The following is an 18,026-nucleotide window of genomic DNA, read 5'->3' as shown; positions in this document are numbered from 1 at the left end:
AATGATGTGCGGCTCTAATTACATGCAAAACAACCAACCAACTAAACAAACAATAAAGAGAAGTCGTTGGCCCCAGTTTCTCTTTTATTCATTCACGTTTGTATCTTTCCCTACTAATGCTACCAAAGCCCGCCAGGCTGGCTGCGCGGTCTAACGCGCTGCTTCCCGAGCGGGAAGGCGTTCCGGTCCCCGGCGCGAATCCGCCCGGTGGATTATTGTTGAGGTCTCGAGTGCCAGCCAGCCTGTGGATGGCTTTTAAGGCGGTTTTCCATCTGCCTCGGCGAATGCATGCTGGTACCCTTATTCCGCCTCAGTTACGCTATGTTGGCGATTGCTGCGCAAACATTGTCTTCACGTATGCGTACACCATAATTACTCTACAACGCAAACATTTGGGGCCACACTCGTCTGGAATGAGACGTTCTCGGGGGTCTACTTGGGGCCGAACCGCACAATAACCCTGGGTTCAGTATGAGGCGGCGGTGGGGTGAGTGGACTGCTGTAGCCTGTTGTGGGGTTGTGTACCACTGAGGGCTACAGCGGGGATGAAGCCTCTCTGTCGCTTCTAGGTCCGCAGTTCAATAAATAAATAAATAAATAAATAAATACATACATACATATAATGCTACCAATACTAAGTCATTTATGTAGTGCGCCGAAACTGCCGAACCGTAGCTTTGGAAGAACTGAACTCTTAGGTATCAAATTTACCAGCATGAGGGCTTTTTTTTCTCGGAAAATGTTTAACTGTTTGAAAGTAATCAAGGTAATTCACAAAACTAGTGATTTGAGGGAAAACTGAAATATTTCAAGAACAGCTTCAAAACAAAGTGTCGAAACGCTCTTCTCTTCAACGACTACCTGTTTCAGGCGTAAAAATTGCATTGTTATGATATTTAACTGTCAAACTGGCTCACTTCGAATCATCCTCCAAGTTCACGACATTTCGAGAACAGAAGACGATAGGGAGGCATGTCGTGCTTTCTGAACAAAACTGTAGAATAAAAAATTTAGAAAGAACCGTCAGATGTTTGACAAGCGATGTGCCTGAAAGTAAATTAAAGAAACATACGACAAGCGGTTTAACGCTCTACATGGTTTCGAGCATCATTCAAAGACGCGTTAATTGTTTCTCTATTTTATTTCTTACATATAGACATCACGTCACACACATTTGACCGTTTTTCTTCCATTTTTTGCCCTGTATGATGCCCCATTTAATTTACTTTTCGGTGTTTTGAGCACTTAAACTGCCACCCCTTCTGTCAGATTTGTTTGCTATATATCATATTTCTCTGCCTTACAAATATGACACGCTGGTAAAACGTATGGCACATCAATATCTCTGCAAAATGGTTCAAATGGCTCTGAGCACAATGGGACTTAACATCTGAGGTCATCAGTCCCCTAGACTTAGAACTACTTAAACCTAACTAACCTAAGGACATCACACACAGCCATGCCCGAAGCAGGATTCGAACCTGCGACCGTAGCGGTCGCGCGGTTTCAGACTGAAGCACCTAGAACCGCTCGGCCACAACGGTCGGCAATATCACTGCAGTTGTACAACTTTTGCGTAGAGGCACCAGTGGTTTGTTTGTGACCTCAGTTTATTCATGTCTCTTTGTAGTTCATCACTTAGGAGTTACGAAATGTAAAGGCACCAAAGAAGCAATTCTGACATTGGGCTTGATAACATACTTTTATAATCCATAATTTATACAAACGGTTTTGTCAGTGGAAAACAAAAAGCCATTGTCGATGCTCCATGAGTAAGGACGATCGAGACACCGCTGAAGACCCCATTCAGTAAGACAGGCCCGTGGAGGATTGCAACAGATAACAAAATCGTCAACAAAAAGCGAGCCGGAGATGCCCGGCAGGACACAGGGTTAATAGCAATAGCAAAGAGGACGACGCTCAGGACAGAACCCCGAGGCACACAGTTTTCCTGGATCAAGGTGTCCGACAAGGCAGAACCCACATGGACCTTGGAAAGTCAGTCTTAAAAATTCCTCACGGAAACGGGGCAGATGCCCATGGAAGCCCCACGTGTAGAGAGTACAGTCCGCCAGCAGGTGTCGCAGGCTTTCTCCAAATCGAAAAACACGGTCAGTCTGGTATTTCCACAGAAAATCATTCATGATAAGAGTAAACAAAGTGACGAAATGGTCAACTGATGAACGGCGCGCTCGAAATCCACACTGTACAGTGGTTAGTAAATTGCTAGACTCGAGTCACCACACCAGCTGGGCATGAATCTTATGTTCCATCATCTTGCAAACACAGCTGGTGACAGAAACGAGGCGATAACTAGAAGGAAGTTGTTTGTCCTTGCCGGGCTTAGGTATGGGTATGACAGGAGATTCACGCCATCGCCTGGGAAACGCACCTTCTGCCCAGATGCGATTGTACATATGAAGGAGAAAGTGCTTGATCACGAAAGAAAGGTTCTGCAATCTCTGAATGTGAATATCGTCTGGCCCCTGGGGCGAAGGATGGGGATTGAAGTGAGAGCATGATCTAGCTCCCCCACAGTAAAGGCGGCATTTTAGCTTTCACAATTCTGAGAAGTGAAAGGTATCGCCTCCTCCACTCGTTTCCGATGGAGGAAGGCATGGTGATGGTGGGTGGAACTCTAAATCTCCGCAAAATAGCGGCCCAAGGTGTTGCAGATAGCAATAGGATCCAATATGACACTGTCAGGCCAGAAATTGGGGAATGGACCTCGGTCCTAGAGAGCCGTTGGAGGCTGGCAGACAAGACAGAAGAGGGAGTGGAACTGTTAAAAGAAAATAGGAAACCCAGCTAGCTTTTTTGCTGTCCCGAAGAAAGAGACGACATTGTGAACGCAACTGCTTGTAAGAAATGTAATTTACCGTCGTAGGATAACAGTTAAAAACGATGAGAGCACCTCTCCGAACGCGAATTGGGTCGCGGCACACCTCAGTCCATCAAGGGCCGCGACACAGTGCGGTGAAGTGGGAGTACGAGGAATGGAACGTTCTGTGGTGGTAAGGATAACGCTTTGAAGATATTTTTCCTGGTCTTCACAACTGGGGAAATGTTCGTCGAAGCTCGCTCCAGTTGGTCTTGGAAAGCTGCCATATGGGTGTGAATGTAGGTGGGGTAGGAATCAGCAAATGGATTGCACACTGGAAATGGTCCCTTGAGTACTTGTCGGAGAGAATGGACCACTCGAGACAATGGGCAAGCTGGGCAGTGCAGAAGAGGAGGTCCAAATGGGAATAGGTGAGCATGGAGTCTGAAAGGAATGTGGGTGCTCGCATTTTAAAGCACATGAGGTGAAATTGATTGAGGTGGTCAGCCAAGAGGGCACCTATCTGACAGATTCTGGGGAAACCCCAAATGGGATGGTGCGTGTTTGTCACCAAGCAGCAGTAATGAGTGAGGGAGTTGCCCAGTAAGCTAGATGAGATCTCCCCTGATGACACTGAATGATGGAGGGATGTAAACAACACGAAGGGGAAAGGCCAAGTGAGGAAGGAAACTGTGGACCGCAACAGCTTGAAGCTGAGTAGTCAGGGAGATGGATTGACTATGAAGGGTCATTCCGGATGAGGAGCATAACTCCCCCATGATGTGGAATGCTTTCCTTGGGAGGGCGGGAGGTGGGGGGGGGGGGGGGGGAGGTCAAAGCAGACCAGGAAATGTGAGAGCTTAAAGCGGTCGCGAGGATGTAATTTTGTTCCCTGGAGGCAAAGAACAAGCGGGTACTACAATTCCAAGAGCAGCCAGAAGTCCTCTTTGTTGGATCAAAGGCCGCTAATGTTTCATTGGAGGCAATTCATGATAAGAGAAAGGGAGGAGGGGAAAAATGAAAGGGTGTCACCTTGCCAGCCTTCGAAGACACTGCTACATGGTGCACAAGCTGGAGGATCCTGCTCCATTAGATCTACAGAGGCATCGGAATTCTTCTCTTGGTATGCGGAGTCCAGGGCAGAAAAATGGTTGGTTGTGCACACTGGCGACACAGAAGTCGACCGGGTGAGGGTATCACCACCCACCACCTCTATAACCCACACGCACCACCCACCTCCTCCATCTGCACCCTCTGTCCACGTCATCTGTCCCCACACCCTCTGTCTATTTCCTCCATCCCTGCACTCCCTGTCTATCTTCTTCACCCACTGTCTGTCTTCTGTCTCCTCTCCCCTCTTTTTGTGCACCTCTTCCTCCTGCCTGTCCATCTCCTATTCCACGTCACACTCTTCATCTCCTTTCTTTCCCTCTCTCTGTCGACTTTCCCCCTCTGCCTCTCTGTCAATCTCCTACCTGCCCAAATTTGTTCATCTCCTGCTCCCCCCCTCCCTCTCTCTGTCCATTTGCTCCTTCCTACCCCACCCAAATAGCAGCCTCTCAGTTCTCTTACCTCCCCCCCCCCCCCCACCGTCCTGTCCTAGAGTACTTCTTTCCAGGTCGTAACTAATACATGTCCTTGATTGAAATCGTTCCAGGGGCTTAGGACGAGCCTTTTATCAATGACTTTGCCCACGTATGCACCTGTCAAATATATTTCCTGTTTATTTCAAATATTTCATAGATATTTGTACACATACACCTGTATCTCTGGCGAATTTCGCACTGAAGTTTAATTTCCAAGCAGGGCAATGTTTATGACGTTGTATCCCCTGAACTGGGTGTCATAATGTCACAGTTTTGCTTGTACATTCAGTGATTTGTGTCAATAACGTCTTCAAGGTGTGTCGGGAATATACTTAACAGTAAATAAGTAATAAATTAAAATATCGTCATGTCCTGAATGACAGTTTTACTGCACGAACAGCGTAGTAAGCAATAAACTTTTTTCTTCTATCATTTCGTGGGAATCGTCAGCGATGAAAAATTTCTAAATAGTTCGAAATTGTGTGTGACGTTTGTTGCAAAATAGTAAGTGCTCTCATTCTCAAATACCGTTCGTCTGCAGTATGGGTATTCGCGAGTCGTGAGCTGCATTGCTTTTCATCCTCACCCCTTTGATAGGGTCTTACCCCTACAGCGTTTATATCCAGACAGTAAGTGACGTGTACCTAGTATGGTTGAAATCGGTCCAGTGGTCAAGGAGGAGATGCGGAAGATACATTCGTGCTACATCCTCTGTTACTATATATATATAGGGTGTTACAAAAAGGCACGGCCAAACTTTCGGGAAACTTTCCTCACACACAAAGAAAGAATATATGTTATGTGGACGTGTGTCCGGAAACGCTTACTTTCCATGTTAGAGCTCATTTTATTACTTCTCTTCAAATCACATTAATCATGGAATGGAAACTCACAGCAACAGAACGTACCAGCGTAACTTCAAACACTTTGTTACTGGAAATGTTCAAAATGTCCTCCGTTAGCGAGGATACATGCATCCACCCTCCGCCGCATGGAATCCCTGACGCGCTGATGCAGCCCTGGAGAATGGGATATTGTATCACAGCCGTCCACAATACGAGCACGAAGAGTCTCTACATTTAGCACCGGGGTTGCTTAGACAAGAGCTTTCAAATGCCCCCATAAATGAAAGTCAAGAGGGTTGAGGTCAGGAGAGCGTGGAGGCCATGGAATTGGTCCGCCTCTACCAATCCATCAGTCACCGAATCTGTTGTTGAGAAGCGTACGAACACTTCGACTGAAATGTGCAGGAGCTCCATCGTGCATGAACCACATGTTGTGTCGTACTTGTAAAGGCACATGTTCTAGCAGCACAGGTAGAGTATCCCGTATGAAATCATGATAACGTGCTCCATTGAGCGTAGGTGGACGAAACTAAAATGAGCTCTAACATGGAAATTTAGCGCTTCCGGACACATGTCCACATAACATCTTTTCTTTATTTGTGTGTGAGGAATGTTTCCTGAAAGTCTGGCCGTACCTTTTTGTAACACTTTGTCAAAGAACTTTGAGAGTGCAATACAGGCTTAGGGGAAGTGACGCTGAGTTGACATTCCGTTCAGTGTGAACACACCATTGACGGTAGCGTCACCTGCCGTCACGTTCCGTTCCGTTGAAGTCTAATGTGAATCGGGCTTCAGATAATAGAAAGGCGCGTGTAGCAGCCATCGCGCACTGACCTGCAGGCAGTAGTAGCAGAAGTTCTCGAAGGCGACGCAGTGGCCGCCGCAGCCGTCGAGTGCCGCGGAGCCGCCGTGGAGGCCGGCGCTGCCCGGCGAGCTGGCGGGCGTTGTGGGGCGGTCGCGGTCGGAGGCGGCGCGCGACGACCCGGGGGCGCCGGCGGCGGCCGAGGCGTGCGCCTGCTGCGGGGGCGGCGCGGACGACACGCCAACGTGGCCGAGGCCGTGCGCGCCCGGCGCCAGCAGCGCGCTGCTCGGGCCCAGCACTGCGCAGCACAACGACAGCCCTCACCTCATCTCCTTTGATTTCTCGTCACGTCACTTCACATGATAGCACTGTGCCTTCCATGTTAGGAGTGGCTGCCGCAAAGTTTAGAGTATGCGCCGAAAACATTGTTTACGTAATTCGTTTTTGTTTGATTGCGGGTGATTGTCTGCAGTCATAGTTAAACTACATTTTCGTCTGTCATCTCGGAGCTTCCGTGGCGCAGGGCGAAGACCTGCTCGCTGCCGCGGCCAGAGCCCACGCCTTAGACCGTAGATTCTCCAGGGGAAAAATGCTCCTATCGGAGCACTAAAAGTGCGAATATGCTCCTGTTTAAAAGGTTGACTGAAAAGTGGGGCACCAGCTGTCTCTTGCTATCTTCCTCAGCAACTTTAAAAATTTAAGCATGCGAACATACTTGCGACTTTTCCGGACATGCAATTCACATCTCACTCCCACAAGCTCCACTAAAACTCGCTCACGCCACCCATCACCAATTGCCCATTCTCACTCACTCCAACTCACTGGCATTATCTCTGAGTCTCTAGAACTGTCACTGTCTGCTGTCTCACAGCCACAACCATTTGTTTTGTTGTTGTACTACTTTTACTACTACTACTACTACTACTACTACTACTACACTACTCCTCTCGTCTCCTCTCGCTGTCACTGTCTCCCTCTTGCTCTCTCTGACTGCTACTATCTCATTCATTCCTTCCCACTGTCACTATCTCTCTTATTCGTTGACGTAGACACCGTATCTCATTACGACTGGCTCTCTCGCACATCCACTTGCCCTCTTTATTCCTCTCTCACTGTATTTTCTCCTTTACTCTTTCCGTAGCCCTCTTCTGTCACTGAACTATGCTCCACTGCCATCGTGTCATTCTCTTCCTCTAACAATGCCATCGTCTTCTTTGATCTTCCTATACCACAACCACTGTCTAATATCTCCCAATATTTATTACTTTTCAGTCTTTCCCATTGCCACTTTGTCCTTTCTCAGTATAAAACAGCGCGAATATTACTGCATGCCAAAATTTTTGGGAAAATTTTTTAAGATGCTGAGGAAGGTAGAGTGAGGCAGTTCGTACACCACTTTTCGCTCAGAGCTTTTATTTTAAACATGACCATATTCGCCTTTTCTTTCTCCAACAGAGGCACTTTTCAGCTGGTTCCCTTATCCACCCTGCTAGAGCACGGCATATCATTCGTATGATAAGAAGTTTATGGATCAGTAAACTTTTGATAGTTAACTTCTTTGAAATCGAAATAACGCAAACTCAAGTTTGCACCTCAACTGGATTTTACGTGCACAAAATTTTTTTTTACGCTTCGGGAAAACAACCTTGCAGTTCCAGAACCCTTCTGATGATAATAGAGACACTGTACAGCGTATTCCTCCATGTTACTTCACTTCATGAACTATGTTTTCGCCTCACACCGAATTTAACATGTGTATTTCACTTGTACAAGGACGGTAACTTTGAACCTCTGTATCTCGGAAATGAGCAAAGATATGCAGAAAATTTTGAAGATCATTCGAGAATCGGATCTTAGGAAGAATCGCAAAAATTACTAATATTTGTTGTGTATACCCGTCTTGGAATCCGTGGCTCGGTTTTGGTAAGCGTCTAGATAAATGCCTAGAGAATACACCGCTAAAATTCGAGCAAATTGCTGCGGTTAGTTTGTTTAGATATCCACTGCTGACGGCGAAAAAATCGTGAAACTCGGTTTTTTGGGGGTTTTCTCAGAACCTCCCATGAATTAATTTTTGCCTCCACATGCCAGTTAAGGCTCACTGTAGCCCACGTCTAATCCAAAAAGAACCCACCGATTTGCTGCATCTGTCTAAGCTGGAGGAAGTGTGTAATATTGAAACTTTCACCAACCAACAGAATAGAGGAATGAGCCTCTGAAAAATCCTGTTTTTATGTGAGGCGTTTCAGAACATATCGGTAGTGCATTATGAGGTAACGGGAGAGTTGCGGCGCCCTGAAAATATTCCAAGTTTGGAGTTGGTGTGGCCGCACGGGCCGCTCGGCAAGCCGGGGCTCGTCGGCAACCGTGTGGTGCCGAACATTAGCTGGAGCAAGCGGGGCAGCCCCAGCGCGTGGTCCAGGCCGACCGAGTGGCTGGGAATTCCATGTTGACACTGTGTCGAGAACTGTGCTTTGTGTCGATGAAGGAGATTTGCGTGCTGGGTGGGAGTGCCAAAGATGGTGGACTTTGTGAAACCATAATGGCAGACATTTCACAGTTCACGTAGAAATTACTAATAACCAGAGGAATCATGGTTGGTTGGTTTGTGAGATTAAAGGGACCAGACTGCGACGGTCATCGGTCCCTTTTTCCAAATCCTAAAAACACCCACAGAGAATAAAAACGATGAACAGAATAGAGCACAGACGACACAGAACAAGAGAAACGTAGATAAAGACCAGACAAGACGAACTAAAATCACACAGAGTGTGACGGTGGTTGGCCGACCATAGGAACAAAAAAAGGAAAAGCCAACCACCGAGAACACATTAAAAACTGAGTTTAAAACCGTAGGCCAAAGGCCAGAATCAACACAAAACAATAAAATAAAACACAAACACTCAAATTAAATGATAAAAGACCCCTGCCCGAATAAAACGTAAAACTAAGCCAGCCATAGCAGGGTCATCAGATAAAAGGGCAGGGAGCGTATCAGGCAGCGGAAATGTCTGCCTGACCACATCTAAAACGGGGCAGGCCAACAAAATGTGGGCCACTGTCAGAGCCGCCCCGCAGCGACATAGAGGAGGGTCCTCCCGGTGCAGTAAATAACTGTGTGTCAGCCGGGAGTGGCCAATGCGGAGCCGGCAAAGACGACTGAGTCCCTGCGGTTGGCTCGCATGGATGACTGCCACACAGTCGTCGTCTCCTTAATGGCATGAAGTTTATTGGGCGTGATCCGATCGCGCCATTCAGCGTCCCAAAGCGCAAAAACTCTTCGGCGGAGGACTGCCCGCAAATCAGTCTCTGGGAGGCCAACATCCAGCCTCTTTCGCCAGGCTGTCAACATGTTCATTGCCCGGGATACCGACATGACCGGGGGTCCACACAAAGACCACAGAGCGGCCGCAACGGGCAAGAGTATGCAGGGACTCATGGATAGCCATCACCAGACGAGAACGAGGGAGACACTGGTCGACAGCTCGTAAACCGCTCAGGGAATCGCTACAGATAACGAAGGACTCACCTGAGTAGGAGCAGATATACTCTAGGGCACGAAAGATGGCAACCAGCTCAGCACTGTAAACGCTGCAGCCATCCTCCAAGGAACGTTGTTCGGAATGGTCCCCTAGAGTTAGCGCATACCCGACACGACCAGCAACCATCGAACCATCAGTGTAAACAATGCCAGAGCCCTGATACGTGGCCAGGATGGAATAAAAGCGGCGGCGGAAGGCCTCTGGAGGGACTGAGTCCTTCGGGCCCTGTGCCAAGTCGAGCCGAAGGCAATGGCGAGGAACACACCATGGGGGTGTATGCAAAGTGGCCCGGAAAGGAGGTGGAACAGCGAAAACCCTAAGCCCGGAGAGAAGCTCTTTGACGCGGACCGCGATCGTACAACCTGACCGGGGCAGACGGTCTGGCAGATGGATGACCGATTGCGGGAACAGGAGACGATAGTTTGGATGCCCGGGCAAGCTAAAAACATGGGCAGCATAAGCGGCCAGCAAACGTTGGCGCCGTAACCGCAGGAGAGGGACACCTGCCTCCACTAGTATGCTGTCCACAGGGCTGGTGCAGAAGGCACCAGTGGCAAGTCGTATCCCGCTGTGTAGTATTGGGTCCAGTACCTGCAACGCAGATGGGGAAGCGGAGCCATAAGCCAGGCTCCCATAATCCAGACGGGACTGGATTAACGCCTGGTAGAGCCGTAACAAGGTAGATCGGTCGGCGCCCCAGCTGGTGTGGCTCAGGCATCGCAGAGCGTTGAGATGCCGCCAACACGCTTGTTTCAGCTGCAGAATATAAGGCAGCCAAGTCAACCGGGCATCAAAAAATACACCCAAAAACCTGTGGGTCTCCACCACAGCAAGAAGTTCGCCGTCGAGAGAAAGCCGCGGCGCAGGATGGACCGTTCGGCGCCGGCAGAAATGCATAACGTGGGTCTTGGCAGCCGAAAACTGAAGACCACGCGCTACAGCCCAAGACTGCGCCTTGCGGATTGCGCCCTGTAGCTGACGTTCAGCAGCTGCAATGCCAATAGAGCTATAGTAAAGGCGGAAGTCGTCAGCATACAGGGAGGCGGAGACAGAATTTCCCACGGCTGCAGCGAGCCCGTTAATGGCTATTAAAAACAGGCAGACTCTTAAAACAGAACCCTGTGGCACACCGTTCTCCCGGACGTGGGAGGAGGTATATGAGGCCGCGACTTGCATGCGGAAGGTACAATACGACAGAAAATTGCGGATAAAAATCGGTAGAGGACCCCGAAGACCCCATCCATGAAGCATAGAAAGGATGTGATGACGCCATGTTGTATCTTAAGCCTTCTGCATGTCGAAAAAGACAGCGACCAGGTGCTGACGGCAGGCAAAGGCAGTACGGATGGCCGACTCCAGGCTCACCAGATTGTCGGTGGCGGAGCGGCCTTGACGGAACCCACCCTGAGACGGAGCCAGAAGGCCCCGAGACTCCAGTACCCAGTTCAAGCGCTGGCTCACCATCCGTTCAAGCAACTTGCAAAGAACGTTGGTGAGGCTAATGGGATGGTAGCTGTCCACCTCCAGAGGGTTCTTTCCAGGTTTCAAACTGGGGATGACAATGCTTTCTCGCCATTGCGACGGAAACTCCCCCTGGACCCAAAAACGGTTGTAAAGGTCGAGGAGGCGCCGCTGGGAGTCCACTGAAAGGTGTTTCAGCATCTGGCAGTGGATGCCATCTGGCCCAGGAGCGGTATCAGGGCAAGCGGCTAGGGCACTGCAAAATTCCCACTCACTGAATGGAGCATTGTAAGATTCTGGTTGGTGGGTGCGAAACGAAAGGCTCCGACGTTCCATCCGCTCTTTAATGGAGCGGAAGGCCAGTGGGTAATTGGAAGAAGCGGAACTAAGAGCAAAATGCTCTGCCAAGCTGTTGGCAATTTCGTCGGAGTCTGTACAAACTGCTCCATTCAGTGAGAGCGCAGGGACGCTGACAGGGGTCCGATAGCCATAGATGCGTCGGATCTTGGCCCAGACCTGCGATGGAGAGACATGGAGGCCAATGGTGGACACATACCGCTCCCAGCACTCCTGCTTGCTTTGGCGGATAAGGCGGCGGGCCCGCGCACGCAGCCGTTTGAAGGTGATGAGGTGTTCAATGCGGGGATATCGCTTGTGGCGCTGTAGCACCCGCCGGCGATCTTTAATCGCTGCAGCGATCTCAGGCGACCACCAGGGCACAGTCCGCCGCCGAGGGGACCCAGAGGAACGGGGAATGGCAGATTCGGCGGCAGCAACGATGCCTGTGGTTTTTTTTTTTTTTTTTTTTTTTTTTTTTGTGGTTTTAGGGCGCACAACTTCAATGGTCATTAGCGCCCTGACTACTCTAAGAATGCACCGCGAGGCACAAGTTGACCACAACAACTAAAAGGGAAAACACGATAAAAGACAGACTGACAGGCATAGGATTAAAAAACAGCATCATCAAATGTCCTTAGCGAGGTGTGTCAAATTGATAAAACGAAGAACACGAGCAGCTGCTCGTGGGTCATCTGCTAAAATGGCATCTAAAGTATTTGGCAGGTTAAGATCGAGGCGCAGTGTGTTAAGATCTGGACAGGACATTAAAATGTGTCTAACCGTCAGCAAGTGCCCACATGGGCAGAACGGCGCCGGCGCAGCCGTCAGCAGATGGCGATGGCTGAACCGGCAGTGTCCAATTCTTAACCGGGCTAAAACGACCTCCTCCCGCCGAGAAGGGCGTGAGGAGGACGTCCAAGCCACGGGAAGAGGTTTTAAGGCCCGAAGCTTGTTGTCGGTAAGTGCAGCCCAATCGGCATGCCACAGAGATAAGATGCGCCGACAAATCACCCTGCTAAAATCGGACGAAGGGACGCAACAAGAAGCTGTTCGAGGCTGGAGGACCGCAGCCTTGGCCGCGGCATCTGCAGCTTTGTTCCCAGGGATACCGACATGGCCCGGAACCCACATAAAGCTAACTGGTGAACCGACGTCCACCAGCTGCTGAAGAGAGCGCTGGATCCGGTGTACGAAAGGGTGAACCGGGTACGGATCACTGAGGCTCTGGATGGCGCTCAGGGAATCTGAGCAGATGACATAAGCAGAATGTCGGTGGCGGCAGATGTAAAGAACAGCCTGGTAGAGGGCAAAGAGCTCAGCTGTGAAGACGGAACAATGGCCAGGGAGCCGGTATTTGAAACTTTGTGCCTCGACAATAAAGGAACACCCGACCCCGTCATTGGTCTTAGAGCCATCTGTATAAATGAAAGTCATGTCGATGAACTTCGAACGAAGTTCCAAAAAACGGGAGTGGTAGACCGAACCGGGGGTGACCTCTTTTGGGAGCGAGCTGAGGTCAAGGTGAACGCGGACCTGAGCCTGGAGCCAAGGTGGCGTGCGGCTCTCGCCCACTCGAAAGGTTGCAGGGAGGGAAAAAGTAAGGTGTTGAAGGAGGCGACGAAAGCGAACTCCAGGGGGTAGCAGGGCAGAGACATACAACCCGTATTGACGGTCGAGAGAGTCGTCAAAAAAGGAACGATAAGACGGATGGTCGGGCATTGACAGTAGCCGACAGGCATACCGACAAAGCAGTATATCGCGCCGGTAGGTGAGTGGCAATTCGCCAGCGTCAGCATGAAGACTCTCTACGGGACTGGTATAAAATGCTCCGATCGCAAGTCGTAAACCCCGATGTTGTATGGAGTTGAGGCGGCGTAAGATGGATGGCCGTGCAGAGGAGTATACGAAGCTCCCATAATCCAGCTCGGAGCGGACGATCGACCGATATAGACGAAGTAGGACGGTTCGATCCGCTCCCCACGACAGACCACTGAGAACACGGAGGACATTTAAAGAACGGGTACAACGGGCGGCCAAATATGACACATGTGGAGACCAGCTAAGTTTCCTGTCAAATGTAAGGCCTAAAAATTTGGTTGTCTCCACGATTGGGAGAGCAACGGGACCGAGTCGTAAGGACGGTGGGAGAAACTCTTTGTATCGCCAGAAGTTAATACAGACCGTCTTCTCGGCAGAAAAACGGAAGCCATTGGTGACACTCCAGGAGTAAAGACGGTCAAGAGAACGCTGAAGACAGCGCTCCAGGACACGTGTACACTGCGCGCTGCAATAGATGGTAAAATCGTCCACGAAAAGGGAGCCTGATACATCAGCTGGGAGGCAATCCATTATTGGATTGATCGCGATGGCGAAGAGAGCGACGCTCAAAACTGAGCCCTGTGGCACCCCATTCTCCTGGCGAAAGGTGTCGGACAGGACAGAACCCACACGTACCCTGAACTGTCGATCCATTAAAAAGGAACGAATAAAAAGAGGGAGGCGACCGCGAAGGCCCCATGTATGCATGGTGCGGAGAATGCCCGCCTTCCAACAGGTGTCGTAAGCCTTCTCCAAATCAAAGAACACAGCCGCGGTCGGGCGCTTCCGCAAGAAGTTATTCATAATGAAGGTCGACAAGGTAACCAGATGGTCAACAGCAGAGCGGCGCCTACGAAATCCACATTGTACATTGGTAAGTAGGCGTCGAGACTCGAGCAGCCAAACCAATCGAGAGTTAACCATTCGCTCCATCACTTTACAGACACAGCTGGTAAGCGAGATAGGTCGATAACTGGAAGGCAAGTGCTTGTCCTTCCCCGGCTTAGGTATCGGGACAACAATAGACTCGCGCCAGCATGCGGGAACATGTCCCTCAATCCAGATGCGATTGTATGTACGAAGAAGAAAACCTTTACCCGCAGGAGAAAGGTTCTTCAGCATCTGAATATGAATAGAATCTGGCCCTGGAGCAGAGGACCGTGATCGGCCAAGTGCGTTTTCGAGTTCCCGCATGGTGAATGGGGCACTATAACTTTCACAATTCGAGGAGCGGAAGTTAGGTGGCCTAGCTTCCTCTGCCTGTTTGCGGGGGAGGAAGGCAGGGTGGTAATGAGCGGAGCTCGAAACCTCTGCGAAAAAGCGGCCGAAGGCACTGGAGACAGCCTCAGGGGCCACAAGGACGTCATTCGCGACCTTCAAGCCAGAAACTGGTGAGTGGACCTTAGTGCCAGATAGCCGGCGCAGGCTACCCCAGACAACAGAAGAAGGAGTAAAACTGTTGAAGGTGCTTGTGAAAGCAGCCCAGCTGGCTTTCTTGCTTTCTTTGATAATACGACGACACTGAGCACGTAATCGTTTATAATTGATACAATTCGCCACTGTAGGGTGGCGTTTAAAAGTGCGTAAAGCACGTCGACGAGCACGTAAAGCGTCTCTACATGCTGCGGTCCACCAGGGGACCGGTACGCGACGTGGAGAAGAAGGAGGGTGAGGGATGGAATATTCAGCAGCAGCGAGAATGACTTCCGTGAAGTGTGCGACCTGACGATCGCAGCTTGTAAAGGTTTGATCCTGAAAGGTCGCCCTGGAAGAGAAGAGCCCCCAGTCTGCCTTGGAGATGGTCCAATTAGAGAAGCACGGAGAGGGGGTATGCTGCAGGAGATGGATAACACACGGGAAGTGGTCGCTCGAATATGTATCAGAAAGTGCATACCACTCAAACCGGCGTGCAAGTTGGGGAGTACATATAGAGAGGTCTAAATGGGAATAGGTGTGAGATGTGTCCGAAAGAAAAGTAGGGGCGCCAGTATTGAGGCAGACAAGATCGAGCTGGTTGAAAAGGTCTGCTAACAAGGAGCCCCTCGGGCAGGATGCTGGAGAGCCCCAAAGGGGATGGTGGGCATTGAAGTCTCCAGTTAACAAAAATGGTGCAGGTAGCTGAGCAATAAGTTGCATCACGTCTGCCCTGGTAACGGCAGATGACGATGGAGTGTAAACGGTACAAAAGGAAAACGTAAAAGTGGGGAGAGTAATGCGGATGGCAACTGCCTGCAGGCCGGTGTGCAACGTGATGGGATCGTAGTAAATATCATCCCGGACCAGCAACATAACCCCTCCATGAGCTGGGATACCTACCACAGGGGGTAGGTCAAAACGCACAGAGGTGTAGTGTGCCAAGGCAATTTGATCGCATGGGCGTAGCTTCGTTTCCTGGAGGGCTACGACAAGCGGACGGTGCAAGCGGAGCAGCAACTTCAAGTCCTCTCGGTTGGAGCGAATGCTGCGAATATTCCAGTGAATAAGTGCCATCGTAAGAAAAGAAAGATGAGAGAAGTGGTCACCTCGAAGGCCGCTTAGGGCCTGGCTTCGAGCGAGCACTGCCGCCGCTATCAGTAGGCGGACAGTCATCGTCCATTGGGTCTATAGGGTCATCGGCCATCTCGGGAGGATGGCCGGGAGGGGGAGCTTCCTCCGCCAGTGAACGGCCAGATGTACGGCGACCAGCGGTGCGGCCAGGCGAAACGGATGACGGTTGGTTGGTTGGTTGGTTGGTTGTTTGAGGTTAAAGGGACCAAACAGCAAGGTCATCAGTCCCTTGTTTCAAATAGACTCCATTCTGCTAACGGGACATCTCAGTATAGTCAGAAAAATAAAACGGATAAAGGGGAAACGTAAAAGGGCAGTCACGTTGTCATTAGTAAAAACAAATTAGGGAAGTCGGCAAGAGAACGAACCCAACACTATGCTGAAACAGCATAGGCAAGACCACCTGTGACTTAAAAGGTACAACTGCTATAATGCAGAAAGTACGTATGGGAATAGAAAAACTAACCAAGCCTTAAAAAGAAGGGGTAAAAACAGAGTAAAAGGGAAAGAAAAGAGGATTCCGGTCAGGGAGGTGAATCGGGAATCTCTGAACACTGCCTACAGTGGGAGACACCCAAACACTCACCGCCCTGCCCCAACACCAGAGGGAGATTAAAAACTTTAAAACTGAGAATAAAAACCCCTCTCCCGGAGGAAACCTAGAACCAGAGAGACCATCCGGGAATCGTCAGCCAACATCAAAGGTAAAGTGTGGGGGAGTCTGTACTTAGCACGCAGAGCCAAAAGAAGGGGGCATTCAACCAAAATGTGGGCCACTGACTGGAAGGCTCCACAACCACATAGCGGGGGTGGCTCATCACGCAAAAGGAAACCATGGGTCAGCCTGGTATGGCCAATGCGGAGACGACACAGTGTGGTCGAGTCCTTGCGGGAGAGGCTAAAGGAAGAACGCCATGGGCCTGTATTCACCTTAATGGCACGAAGTTTATTAGACAGTGGAGTAGCCTCCCAAGAATTGGCCCATGACTGTGCAAAGTGGGATTTGATGTGAAGCCGTAAATCCGCTGCAGGAGGGGTTACAGAAAACGGGGGGTAAGTAACTGCTCCCCCAGCCAAACGATCAGCGAGCTCATTACCCGGGATACCCACATGGCCCGGGACCCATAGGAAGTCAATGGAACAAGCAGCACGGTGAAGATCAGCGAGATGGTCATGGATGGCAGAGACCAAGGGATGGCGCGAAAAACACCGGTCAATAGCAAGAAGGCCACTCATCGAGTCCGTACATAACAAAACGGGGTTGTGTTGGGATTGTTTAATAAAGGTAAGGGCCCGGGAAATTGCCATCAATTCCGCAGTAAACACCCCACATGAGGGTGGCAGTAGATGATTTTCCGTTCCAACAAAGGACGTGAAGGCATACCCAACATGATCAGCAGATTTAGAGCCATCAGTGTAAAAAACAACAGCATCCCGAAACTCCCATAAAATTTGGCGGAAAAAGGAACGGAACACCACCGGGGGGATGGAATCTTTCGGACCGCGGCGGAGATCCATCCGAATTCGAGGCCGAGGAACTAACCAAGGAGGGTTGGTTGGTTGGTTGTTTGAGGTTAAAGGGACCAAACAGCAAGGTCATCAGTCCCTTGTTTCAAATAGACTCCATTCTGCTAACGGGACATCTCAGTATAGTCAGAAAAATAAAACGGATAAAGGGGAAACGTAAAAGGGCAGTCACGTTGTCATTAGTAAAAACAAATGAGGGAAGTTGGCAAGAGAACGAACCCAACACTATGCTGAAACAGCATATGCAAGACCACCTGTGACTTAAAAGGTACAACTGCTATAATGCAGAAAGTACGTATGGGAATAGAAAAACTAACCAAGCCTTAAAAAGAAGGGGTAAAAACAGAGTAAAAGGGAAAGAAAAGAGGATTCCGGTCAGGGAGGTGAATCGGGAATCTCTGAACACTGCCTACAGTGGGAGACACCCAAACACTCACCGCCCTGCCCCAACACCAGAGGGAGATTAAAAACTTTAAAACTGAGAATAAAAACCACTCTCCCAGAGGAAACCTAGAACCAGAGAGACCATCCGGGAATCGTCAGCCAACATCAAAGGTAAAGTGTGGGGGAGTCTGTACTTAGCACGCAGAGCCAAAAGAAGGGGGCATTCAACCAAAATGTGGGCCACTGACTGGAAGGCTCCACAACCACATAGCGGGGGTGGCTCATCACGCAAAAGGAAACCATGGGTCAGCCTGGTATGGCCAATGCGGAGACGACACAGTATGGTCGAGTCCT

The 18,026-nt window shown here is 49.9% G+C and overlaps 1 protein-coding gene across 1 annotated transcript in view; it reads right to left on the bottom strand.

Moving 5' to 3' along the window:
* LOC124594312 overlaps window positions 1-18,026 on the bottom strand; it is an 80,797-nt gene that overhangs the window by 27,763 nt on the left and 35,008 nt on the right. The window contains exon 3 of the mRNA XM_047132675.1: window positions 6,087-6,352. Within this exon, the coding sequence (XP_046988631.1) occupies window positions 6,087-6,352 (266 nt within the window). The remainder of the gene's footprint in view (window positions 1-6,086; window positions 6,353-18,026) is intronic.

This window comes from Schistocerca americana, chromosome 2, assembly GCF_021461395.2.
Source record: "Schistocerca americana isolate TAMUIC-IGC-003095 chromosome 2, iqSchAmer2.1, whole genome shotgun sequence".
Lineage (NCBI taxonomy): Eukaryota > Metazoa > Arthropoda > Insecta > Orthoptera > Acrididae > Schistocerca > Schistocerca americana.
The sequence above is the reverse complement of the archived record's forward strand: the minus strand, read 5'-3'. Positions and strand labels throughout refer to the sequence as shown.